The sequence below is a fragment of the Chionomys nivalis genome, chromosome 20 (assembly GCF_950005125.1).
Source record: "Chionomys nivalis chromosome 20, mChiNiv1.1, whole genome shotgun sequence".
Taxonomy (NCBI): domain Eukaryota; kingdom Metazoa; phylum Chordata; class Mammalia; order Rodentia; family Cricetidae; genus Chionomys; species Chionomys nivalis.
Window position 1 is genome coordinate 47,633,511 of NC_080105.1, and position 12,771 is coordinate 47,646,281.

At 46.5% G+C, this 12,771-nt stretch overlaps 1 protein-coding gene across 4 annotated transcripts in view; it reads left to right on the forward strand.

Moving 5' to 3' along the window:
• The window catches only part of Plekha2 (pleckstrin homology domain containing A2), an 82,701-nt gene that overhangs the window by 44,616 nt on the left and 25,314 nt on the right, over window positions 1–12,771 (forward strand). For all 4 annotated transcript variants that reach the window (XM_057752472.1, XM_057752470.1, XM_057752471.1 and 1 more), the window contains exon 3: window positions 9,904–9,960. In XM_057752472.1, the coding sequence (XP_057608455.1) occupies window positions 9,904–9,960 (57 nt within the window). The remainder of the gene's footprint in view (window positions 1–9,903; window positions 9,961–12,771) is intronic.

Consider the following 12,771-nt stretch of genomic DNA (forward strand, 5'->3'; position numbering starts at 1 on the left):
CAATTTTTGTCTTTTAAAAATTTTTTTGTATGTGTGGCTTTTTTTTTTTAAAGATGGACTTTCTGCAGTTGATATATTAAGTCTACATGTGTCTTAGCTCTTTCCTATTGCTGTGACAAAACACCACGTTCAGGCAACTTACAGAAGATGTTGATTGGGGCTCAGAGTTCCAGAGGGCGAGAGTTCGTGACCATTATGGCCAGGAGTATGGGGTATGGCAGCAGGCAGGCGGGCACGGTGTTGGGGGAATCTCTGCATTTTTAAATGTTGAACCAACAACAGAGAGATGAGAGAGAGAGAGAGAGAGAGAGAGAGAGAGAGAGAGAGAGAGAGAGAGAGAGAACATGAACTGGGCACGGGAGCAGAGGTGGATTTTTGAAACCTTAAAGCCCATCCTCAGTGACACTCTTTCTCCAATAAGGTGACACTCCTAATGCTTCCCAAACAGCTCCCCCAATCGGGACCAAGCATTCAAATATATGCACCTATAGGGGCCATTCCCATGGAAACTACCACATTCTACTAACTGACCCTCATGGGCTTGTAGCCACATCATATGCAAAATGCTTTTAGTTCAATTTCAAAAGTCCCTATAGTTTTTCAGTCTCAAGACAATTTAAAGTCCAAAGTCTCTTCTGAGACTCAAGGCAACCTCTTTTTTGTAACCCCCTGTAAAATCAAAAAGCAAAACACCTACTTCTAACATACCAAGGTGTGGAATATACATTACCATTCCAAAATTCAGGGACATGGTCACAGTGAGGAAATACTGGACCAAAAACAAGATTAAAGACCCAGCAGGACCAGCTCCAGACCCAATAGTTGTATGGCTGATGTCAGAGGCCTTAGATGGTTCTTTCCATCCTTGTGCTCTGTCTTTCCAGCTCTGTTGCACACATCCCACTTCTCTCTCCTGGGCTGGCTCCGCTCCCTCTCTCTAAGTCTCCCTGGCAGACCTGCCACAGCTCTGCCACCTCCAGCAACTTGAGGTCCCTAACGCAGCCCAGGCTTCACTTTCACAGCTGTGTCTGGTGTGGTGGGAACTGAGGGCCATTCTTACAGGATGTCTGAGGGACGAGAATGGTAGGCTTGGTGGCTGGCTGCAGGGGTGAAGGAGAAGCCTCAAGTGTTCAGCGCCTGCTTTTGCATAGCTAACCATTAACAATATTCACCTGTGGGCTTCTTAATATTCTGAGTTTATAAAATTATATTCTTTTGTGGTTCTGGGAACTTGAACCTAGTGCTTTGTGCATATTAGATAGATATTCTACCCTGAGTTTTTTCTCTTGCTTACTAGAAAATTATATTTATAAGTCAAAAATTATAGTAAGTTGAATTATAAGTCTATATATTTTAGAAGCCATAGGAGGCTTTTATATGTTATGTGTTTCACACATGACATTCACAAGTCACTGTGTGTGTGGGGGGGATCAGAAGGCAATTTGTGAGATTTGCTTCTTTCTTTCCCCTATGTGGGTTCAAGGGATGGAGCTCAGGTTGTTAAACTTAGCTGCAAACCAAACTTTATGTGCTTAGCCCCAAACCAAGTATTTGCTTACGCCTTTTTTAAATCTCAAATTAATCAAGTAGTACTTAGTGTTATATCCCATATATAATTGGGATTGATAACCAAGGGATTATAGATAAATGATTAGATCCTAGGGAGACAGAAGTATTGTTCTCTTATGAAAGAGGAGTCATGCTGATGTAGATGAATATGCTATTTATATCAGACAAATTTAAGAAATGTGGTAACAAAGACTAGGCTATGCCAGGTGGTGGTGGCACACGCCTTTAATCCCAACACTCGGGAGGTAGAGGCAGGAGGATCTCTGTGAGTGCAAAGACCAGTCTGGTCTACAGCGTGAGCTCCAGGATGACCAGGGCCACACAGAGAAACCCTGCCTCACAAACAGCCAGAAGACCCTGTTAAGGACACAGGTGTGAGTAGGAGCCTCCTGACGCCAGCTGTGAGTTTTGTTCGGCATGTTACTCTTGGCACTGAGCAAGCCCAGGCTGTTGGCCTGATGCAGTGCTCTCTTCTGTTAAATAAAAACAAAACAAGAAGTGAAAACAAAAGAAAAACTTTGTTGTATAGCATCTTCAAGGATGGCTTGAGACTTCTGTAATGTTGGGGGGCCTGGAAAGTAGGGGGTGCTTAATTAGTCTTAGTTAACTGTGAACAGCCTGTGATCTGCTAACTGTTTCATGGGTATCTGGTAATTGCTGTCCGCGTCACTTTGTTCCTCTGGGTTAGGAAGATTCTTTGGTGTGTTAGTTATAAGCCAATAGAGCCATCCCTGTTATGAGACTGAGGGTAAAGCATTTACCCTCAAGCATTCCCATCCTTAAACAACAGATAAACGTGACTGAAAGTCACAAGAAGATAATGCTGTGTTGCTTCAGCTCAACTTTTGTTTTTCGAGACAGGGTTTCTCCAAGTGTAGCCTTGGAGCCTATCCTGGAACTAGTTCTTTTTTTTGTTTGTTTTTGTTTTGTTTTGTTTTTTTGAGACAGGGTTTCTCTGTAGCTTTGGTGCCCATCCCGGAACTAGCTCTTGTAGACCAGGCTGGCCTTGAACTCCCAGAGATCCGCCTGCTTCTGCCTCCCTAGTGCTGGGATTATAGGCATGCGCCACCACTGCCCGGCTGGAACTAGTTCTTGTAGACCAGTCTGGCCTTGAGATCCGAAGCCTCTACCTCCTGAGTACTGGGATTAAAGGAGTGTGCCACCACCACCCGGCCAACTTCAGCTCAACTTTTAAATGGTGTGTCTCATAGCTATTTTCTCTTCGTTTAAAGCCAAATATTTTCTTTTCAGTGATAATTTATGTACCTAACTGTATTAAAAAACAATAAATTTTGTGTATTTATAATAGAAAGTTTCATATCTAGTTGATTGGAGAGAGGATGTAGAACCCCTGATAGAGATGTGGGAGTTGGGAGGAAAGGCCAATGAGAAGATGGGGAGGAAATGCCATTGCGTTGAGGCAAACTTGGAGGACGCTGGGTTGAAGAAAGGGATGAAGGAGCTTATGAACCATTCGGGTTACTGACAACTGCAGACCCACCTCTATCTAAGCATCTATGAAGCCCGGGCTGGGGACCAGATTGGAAGAGGGATGTAAGGGATATGAAGGTCATGTGACTACATACAAGCACTTCCTCCTGTCTAAGGTGCATAGTCAGCCAAGACTAGAGACCCAAGACCAGAAGCTTCAACCAGCACCGCATCTTATGACATGGACTGCTCCCAGAGCAAGGTTAAATGAAACACGTGTTGGGAACCAGAGAATGGGGGAAGTGGCCATGGGCACATGGTAGTCAACAAGTTTTCAATAGAAGTAACTTTACAGGGTGGAGGTAAAGACCTGCCCAGGGTAGCTGATGCCTGGGAGAGCTCTCATTTTTATTTAGCTGCTCTCTCGTGCCAGAAGGGCTGTGGAATGCAGGTCTGGGTGGCTTGCTCTTTTGCCATCTTGCCACAGGTGCTTCTTTGTGAGCCTGGATGGCCTTGGCTTTGGTGTGGAAAACTGTTGTTTTAGCTCACGCCCTAGGCATGATGCGATTGCTCCCCATGTTCTCCTCTAGTCTTTTCTTCTACTGGCAGCCAGCAGCCGTATCTGATGCCTTCTGGGCTCCTTGCTGTTGGCTGGGCACCCTTCCTTCTTCCTTCCCACCCTTCAACCCCTGCTCTTGTGGAGCTTGGCACCCAAGAGCCAGTTGGACTAGTTCCTTCCTAGCCCCAGCTTGGGCAACTAAGTATCTAAGACCTTGCTCAGCGGAACCCTTCTTCTCCTGCTCTGATATTTACCTTTCATTGATAATCAACTCTTAGATATTGTTATGGGGGAGTTGGCCTGGCGGGAAGGAAAGTACCATGGAGGATTGGGAACCCAGAAGGGCTGAGTTTGAATTCTTGACTGACTTGCTTTCTGTATGATCTTGCTCCAGGGGCCTCACCTGCTGGCCCTCAGCTTCTGTGTCTATGAAAGAGGATTGTGGGGATTCAGCAGCATTCTGAAGCACTACGCAGCCTACTCTTCCTTGTCTCCCATGCTGAGCTCTCCGGAGTGTCAGGTTGCAGCTGGAGTCACAAACTCTCTTTTTCCTTGTCTCCCCGCATAAGCCACACAAAGGGTCATGGTAGGCAAGGAGGTGTCACTGGCGCTGATGCCTGTTTCAGGGTCTTCTTAAAGTCGCCTGTTAGTTCACAGCACCTGCCCTGTACCCTACATGGTTCCAGAAAATTCACAAGTCTAAGAGATGTATAGGCCACTTCTGAATTACGGGCCTCACACAGGGTGCAGTGTTGGGGTTTCCTTTCCCCACCCACCGCTCTTCCCCGAGGACTTCTGGCTCTGTGGTCCTGTTATTTCTCTCAAAAGGCTGCTCGCTAGATGCGGCCTTTCATTTCCCCATTGTCTACTCTGTACCAGTCGCTGGTTTTCCCAGCACAAGGGCCTCCAGCCTAGCAACACACTGGAGACCCCAGGAGCACTGAGGACACACAGGTGTGTCTGGATCCTCTTCTAGATCACTCAAAAGTGTGGGAAGAAACCATGGTATTTGTTGGCTTAAAAATTGCCCCATTAGGGCTAGATGTTTCAATGGGTAAAGGCATTTGCCACTGATCCTGACAATTTGAGTTTAATCTCTGGGACCAACATGGAAGGATGAGAAAAGCTACTCCTGCTGCTCCTGAAAGTTGCTCTCTGGCCATAACACACACACTATGGCTGTATGCACATGGACACACAGACAGACAAACAGACACAATAAATGTAATAAAAAAAATCACCCCTAATAAGTCAGCTTGGGCGATACAGTGAGACCTATGAAATGAAGGAAGGAAGAAAAAGAAAGAAAGAAGTTCTTCGACAAGTTCTATAGTCTATTAGGGCAAGTATGGAAACTAGTTGCATATTTCAAAACAACTGGTAGGGAGAATTTTGGATGTTTGCATCACAGGGGAATGAAAAATGTGCAAAGGGACAGATATGGCAGTGGCTTACTTTTCAGTCACTGTGACAAGTGACCAAGGCAACTAAGAAAAGAAAGCGTTTGATTGGATTCTGGTTTCAGAGGGGTAGAGAGTCATGATGGAGGATCAAAGGCTTGGCAACAGGAACAACAGAGAGCTCACAAAATCTTGATCTGAAAGTGGAGGCGTAGAGAGAACACTGAGGCTAGTGTGAGACTTCGAACCCCCCCCCCCCCCAGTGACACACCTCCAACCAGGCCAATCTGGTTGAATCTTCCCCAGAGAGTTGCACCAACTGGGGACTGAGCATTCAAACATATGAGTCTATGGCCGACATTGCCATTCAAACTGCTACAAATAGACATCTTGATCTGATCATTATAATTGTATAAATGTCTTGAATGGTCTTTCTGTACCTCAAGATATAGGATTATTATGTGTCAGTTAAAAAAAAAAACCACCCCAAGTGATTTCACATATACCTGCCTTCTAGAAGTTTAACTCCTCCATTGAAAAGTGAGGGAGTGGAAAAAAAAAAAAGAAAAAAAATGAGGGAGTGGCTATATATTTCAGGGCTGAAGTGTGTGCCAGACATTCATGAAGGAACTGGGTTCAATCCCTAGCCAAATAATAACAAAGTGCATTTTACAAACCTTCCTGTGTGGGAGCCCCATTTGTTCAGATGGGATGGTGTCATCCTGCCTCTGCCTCACCTCCTGCATGCTGGGATTACAGATACCCAGAGTTACAAGACGCCTTCATCTCGATGTTCCCAGTCATGTCCTTGGTAAGCTTAGAGTGTAGTTAGTGTAGTAGACTAGACTCAGGGGAAAATAACAACACAGCTATGTCTCATCCCATTGATCAGCTGCTCTTAAACTTGGGTCCATGTAGGGGTCACTGGCAATGTTTGAAATGTGTGCCTTCTAACCCATCCCACTTGCTTTAGACTCTGCATTTTGAGGGTGATGCCCGAGCCAGAACTTTCTCTGGTGGGTTCTCCAGGGGTTTGAGTCTACGCTGAAGTCCAGGATCCATCTGTGGAGTTGAGAGACAAGAACTTGTAGCTGACTGGTGTCAGTGAAGGCTTCAGGAGGGCCCTGAATTTATCTTTCCAGGGTGCTCCCCACACTCAAGCTCCTGATGATTCCTGGACTTTTTGCCCAAGTTCCTGGCTGCTCAGGTCTTTTTGTGCAACCTCGCTTGATCAGGAAGTCTGTCTGGGACAGTCTGGGTGCCACCATGACAGCGAGTTGTTGCCATTAAGCTTCTAGATCCAGTTAATTGGAGTGGACACTGAGTCTCACTTTGGATGGAGTTGTCTCAGGAATCCTAGGGATGTTTTCCCCCCTGGGTGGGTAGGAGGAGGTGCAAACAGTTTTCTAGACATTTGTCATGCTTTCCTGGCTCCTTGGGGTGGAGAGAGCATTTATCTGTGCCTCCCCCACCCTCACCCCCAGGGTAACTGGGCAGCACATCTCGGTGAGGAGGAGGCCTGAGAGGCCGGAGCAGAGAGCTGACATCCTCGAAATCTGATCTACCCCTGTCATTACGTGTGGCTTAGAGGCCAAGCTGTTCCCCCAACCCACTTCACTCAGGATTCAGGATGGGGCTCCAGAGGCTTGGAGATGTGGTTTGGGGTGAGGAGAACAGTTATTTAAGAGTAGCCCAGATCCTGGTGTTTGTATCTTGTAATTAGCTTGGTTGAGGGGCCCATGGCCGCCCTGTGCAATGTTCACCCTATTTTCATATAATTCTCCCGGCCACCGCCTGGCAAGGTTTATCATCCCTATTTTATAGGGACAGTCTTGTCTGCAGTCAGAGTGTTAATACTCCAGTTAGGATGTGGTGGCTTCTAGGAGACCTGGGAGCCTTTGGCTCCACGTGTGCCTGGAGCTCTTGGCCCCAGTGAGGCTGTGGAGACTCAAGCTTGCTTCTGCCGTCCAGCAGAGCTGAGTCTCTGCCCAGAGTAGTTCAGAGCCCTAGAGGCCATCTCTCCTTACTCTTGGACAGTGGTGGCTTTGGATTTTGATTTGGGAATAGCAGAGCCTATCTTTCTTATCACAAAGAAGATTTCCTTTAAAAACGATTTAAACACCATTATGAAGTTTAACAATGCATAAATAAAGGGGATGCTAACCTGAGCACCCCAGGACAGCTTTCACTTGCTTATCTTTTACAGAACTTGGGGTGATACCCAAGGCTTCAGACGCGCTTGGAAAGTGCTCAATCACTGACCTATCTTCTCCCCCCACAAAGGAATTCTTCTGACTCAATGTTTCATCTGTAAAAGGTGGCAATGGGTCTTTTTTTTTTTTTTTTAAGGTCTTTTCACTGAGGTTTAGAGTTCTCTTAAATGGCTGTGTTATTCCTGTCCATCTTCCGTTTTGTCTTTCTTTCTTTTTCTTTTTCTTTTTTCAAGATAGGGTTTCTTTGTGTACCCCTGACTGTCCTAGAACTTTCTCTGTAGACCAGGCTGGCCTCAAACTCACAGAGATCTGCCTGCCTCAGCTTCCCAAGTGCTAAAATTAAAGATATACACTACCACCGCTGGGCCCCTATCCATTTTCTTATGAACAGGAAATTCGACACTGAATTTACTTCAGAGATATGTATTAATTTAGACAATTCTTTTTTTTAATTTCTTTTCATTAAAAATGTATTTTTATTTTATTTTATGTATGTGGTGTTTTGTCTGCATGTGTATCTGTGCAGTATATGTATTTAGTGCCTGTGAAGCCATATGAGGCCATTGGATCCCCTGGAACTGGAGTTATAGGCAGTTGTGAGCCACCATGTAGGTGCCAGGGATTGAACTAAGTCCTCTGTAAGAGAAGCAATGGTCTTAACCTCTGAGCCATCTCTCCAGCCAATACATTTCTTAAGGCAGTTTTCTAGAATGTGGACCATTTCACTGTTAATCCTTAGGTAAATTTACCAACTTTTCTTATCCAGAATTTTGTTCCTTTCATTGCTTTGAGATAGCCCCATTTAGTGAGGGTTTCTGTTGTCTTCCTGGAGGATAAAGGTGTTCATTGGAGCTGCAGGTTCAGGTTGTGGGTGTGGCTTCTCAATGGACTCTCTAACTATGGGGGTGGGGTGGGGTCTCAGACTCAGGTTAAAAGGGAAAGGATTTTCATTCAGTCTTATCTATCGGCAACTCAACTGGTATGATTTTTAATATTGGTCAACAGAAATCAGGGAGCCAGGAAGGGTCGGTCACGGTAGAACATTGCTGACCCAGTATTTGGAGCTCCCTGGTGTTGTTTCTTTTTTGCACCTTGCTTTGTTTTTGTTTTTCATTTGTTTCCGCATTGTGCGTTGCAGTCCTGGGACGGAAGCTAGGCTGCTGTGCACGCATTTGTAGTGTGTTTCCATAGTGGTTTTCATGTTTTGTGTTCAGACATCAGTTTCATTTGGCATGTATTATCGTAAGTAAATAAACTCACAGCCATGTTAAAAAAAATTTGTATCATATGATTTGTATGCTATATGTTATGAAATGAATGTTGAAAATATATGAATAAGATGGAACAATCATTCAGAAAAGAAGCTGTAGGCCACACTTGCAGGGCATCCCTGTGTACCAGGAAGTCCTACACTGAAACTCTCCCTGTGTTGACCTCCCTCATTGCTGTGTTACAAGGGCGGGGCTAGAGGGGGAACGTTCCGAATCTAAAAATTTGGAAATCTGAAATGATCCCAGATTGCAAGTTTCTGAATGTCAGTGTGGTAACAAGTAGAAATTCTATACCTAACCTCGGGTGGCATGCCGCCATCAAAACACAAGGCACCTAAACCCTTGTACAAAGTTATAGCCTTCAGGAAATCTGTGTAATGGGTATATGAACCATAAATAGAATTTTGTGCTTAGACTTGGGTCCAGTTCTCAGGACTTCTCATGTTTTAATATAAATTTTGTTTGTTTGTTGTTTGTTTTTTCAAGATAGGGTTTTTCTATGTAACAGTCCTGACTGTCCTGGAACTCACCCTGGAGACCAGGCTGGCTTCAAACTCACAGAGATCCATCTGCCTCTGCCTCCCGAGTGCTGGGATTTAAGGCATGTACCACCACCGCCGGGTGTAAATATGTTTTTAAAGCACTGGGATGTGGTGACATATACCTATTAATCTCATCCTCCAGGAAGTGGAGGCAAGAGGACACTATCACCTCCCAAAAAAGGAAAATTAGAAAAAAAAAAAAAAAGAAACTCTGAAATCTTGAGCATTTTGGTTTGGATAAAGGCAACTCAGATTGCCTTTTTAAAAAAAGAAATCCAAATCAATCTACTTTTATTTTTATTTTCTAAAATTTTATTATTATTTTTAAATTTTTAAAAATTCACCTATTTATTTTACATCCCAGCTGCAGCCTCTTCCCCCACCACATCCTCCCCTCCCAGTCCCTCTCCCCCATTCCCTATTCTCCCACCCCCTGTCCCCTTCTCTTCCATCTCCATCCAGAAAAGGGCAGGTTTCCTATGAGTACCAATAAAACACACAGTAAGATTGAGCCTCCCCATGTGTTAAGGCTGGGCAAGGTGACCCAGTATGAAAAGTCGGGTCCCAAAAGCCAGTAAAAGAGTCAGAGACAGCCCTTGTTCCTGCCGTTAGGAGCCCCATAAGAGATTGCCTCTGTTTTTACAGCAGGGGACCTGAGGCTAGTTAAGAGACTTCGCAGTCACATGGCAAAGCTCACCGTCTAACCTTGTCCCAGATTAACTTGCATGGGATAGGGGCACTGTTAATGCTACCGTTTTCCTCCAGAAAACCTGTTATCCAGGGATTGTCGCCAGTGCCTTGCAGGTGGGAACAGTGCCTAACCAGAGGCTGAGTGGCACAGACTGAACTAGACACTGGTCTGTCTTTTACTGCTGCTTTGGGGCCCTCACATCTTAAGAAAACACCTTTGTCTTTCAGAACCTGGCAGTTGGGGCAGGAGCTGTTGGATCTCTGCAGCTGACTTACATCTCGAAGGTAAGGTTGGTTTGGTGTGCTGGAGTCTAAGCGAGAGAGGAGTTCCACGTCCTGGAGGTGTGGGCCTTTGGGGGCGTTCATGTCTGTTACCATGTTTCTCTTTCCCGGGCATTGCTGACTTCCACAGTGGCTGGCTGTGGGGAGGGTGACCCGCTCTTTGGATGTGCCTGTTTGTCATCTCTCCAGACCTATAGGAATATTTAACATGATCTATAAAGAGAAGAGTTTACTTTGGGCCGCTGTGTTTGAGGTCTTAGTCATGATTGTGGGGTTCATGTGAGGCAGTACCTTATGGCAGAATGGGGCCCTACTTCTGACCTCATGGCTAGGAAGCAAATTATAGAGGGACTGGGCACCTATCATCTCTCTTGAGGGTGTCCCTAATCACTTAAGGACCTTCCCTGTGCCCCACCTCCTAAAAGTTTAAGGTGTTACCACTGGCCTTTTGGAGGCATTTCACATACAAAATAAAGCACTATGTAGGGTGTCACCTTTTTTGTAACTGGGACAAAAGGACAGCAGGACAATGACCTTGATCCTGTAAAAGATTCCCCCCAAGTGTGCAGTTAGTGAGCAGGGAATTGGAAATAGCTCAGGCCCCCTGGAATTTTACCAATTCTCCAGACAGAATGCTTGTGGAGGGAGGGTTGAGAACCCCCCCCCACACACACACACACTTCCCAGAAGGCCCTAAGATATGCCAGGACCACTTTCAGCATCTGGGTACCTTCTGGAGAGTACGGCAGGCAGCTGGTAGTCTGTGCCTTCATCCAACATGCCCTTAGGGGTAAGAACAACACCCGTTGGCCTCTGAGACTGGGGTAGGGCCAGTTCATGGTGCCCACAAAGAACTAGTGAATTCAGCTGCCTGCAGCTCCTCCCTGGGGCAGCCACTGCCGCTGACCCATGATGTGGCCCTGATTTAAAAGAAAGAAAGAAAGAAAGAAAGAAAGAAAGAAAGAAAGAAAGAAAGAAAGAAAGAAAGAAAGAAAGAAAGAAGGAAGGAAGCTGGGGGAATTAGATTCTCTCCTGAAAGCAGGAGGTGGCATCCAGCCAGCTCCAAAGCTGCCGAAGTCCCGTCCCCCACTCGAGTTCTCAGAGGGGCTGCTGCTTTCTTCCCTGGTTTCTCCTGCCCTAGGGACTTTGAGGACTTAGGGATTGGGGGTTGAGCTAAGCAGCTCCCAGCTCCAGCTGGTAACAGATTTAAGGAGCTCGTGGGAAGCTCCCAAGGGAGATGCTTAAACAGAGATGGACCCAGAGATTCCTGAGAGGAGTGGCCATCTTCTGCTGAACCGGCAGGCAGGCTTGTCCCGTGCCTGGCAGCTGCAGACAGAACCTGGCAGAAACATCTTAGTGAGGCAGAAGATGCCGGGCAGTGGCTGAGCTGATTAGAGAGGAGACAATGGCCTCAGGGGACGAGGCGTTGTTAAAGTGCAGCTTCCCTAGCACAGCTGCAGGCAATTTGTGCACGCCTTTTGATAAGAAATGTGGCGGCCTCCCCCGGCCAGGGCAGCACATCCCTCCCTCCCTCCCTCCCTCTTCCCTCCCCCTTCCCCCAGGGGCCCTTTCTTCTCATCTGCTGTGAGCACATTAGGTCATTTCTCCAGAAAGAGAATTGAGAGGGGGGAGCAGAAAACCCTGTCAAAAATGAACACTGAAACCATCTCTCCTGGGTGAGGGTTTGGGAAGAGTTCTTTCTTTTCTTGGCCAGGGAAGAGTGGATATAATCTCCTGCTGAATCATGATTTATGAGCACAGCCCGGAGGAGGCTTTCTGTGTTCTCGCCTGTGTTGGCTGTCTCCTTTAGAAGGGGTGACCTGACTTTTCGCCCTTCCTGAGACAGCCAAGCATGCTGGGGGGCTTTGAAAAACCCACAATGGCCACTGGGTTAGGCTACAGATCGCTGAGTGCCTTAGCTCCAGCTGATTCGCTTGCCAGAACACACACCCAGGTCCTGGTGCTGCTGGGTGCTGGCATGCGGGGGTGGAGGTAGTTGGAGGAATGGGGTGGGGGCAGTTGGGGGTGTCCTGTCCTCCAGAGAGGCAATCTAGAGATGGAACCAGTCTTTGGCCCATGATGCTACTTCTGCATTGTAACCCTTCTCTCCCGTTGCAGATATCACAATGCCAGCCCCAGTACTGCTCAGGCTGGACTTTTGTCAGGGCTTCTGATAGATGACAGGCCTTCCTAAAATGTGGATTATTAACTATTCGTGTGTGGATCCGTAGAGCAGTGCTTCTCAATCTGTGGGTCACGACCCCTTTGTGGGAGGTCAAATGACCCTTCCACAGGGGTTGCTTAAGACCAACGGAAAACACATATATTTACATTATGATTCATAATGGTAGCAAAATTAGTTATGAAGTAGTAACAAAAATAATTTTATGGTTGGGGGTCACCACAGTATTAAAAGGTCACAGAGTTAGGAAGGGCACGGTACTAGAGAGTTAAGAGAAGAGTATTATTCATATTCCTGATAAACGTGCCTACGTACGTAACAACTTGAAAGTCCTCTGACTTTGTCAGTGACTTCTTGCTTAACTGCTCTTAGTGCCCCCTTGAGGGACAAGGCTCCCCAGACACCGCCGGAGCAACGCTTGAGTTCTCCAAGGCTTCGTTCTGCTCTGGTCCCTTTCGTCGGAGGGGCCCCAGTTCCACTTCCTGTCAATGGCAGACAGGGTGTGGCTGGCCCTCACAGCGTCCCTCTGAGGTCTCTCTTTGATCTGATAAGCGAAAGCTCCTGGGACCGTCCAGCGTCCAGGCAGCTGTTTTGCATCACTCCGTGGGGGGCCCCAGGGGTACTCTTTCCTC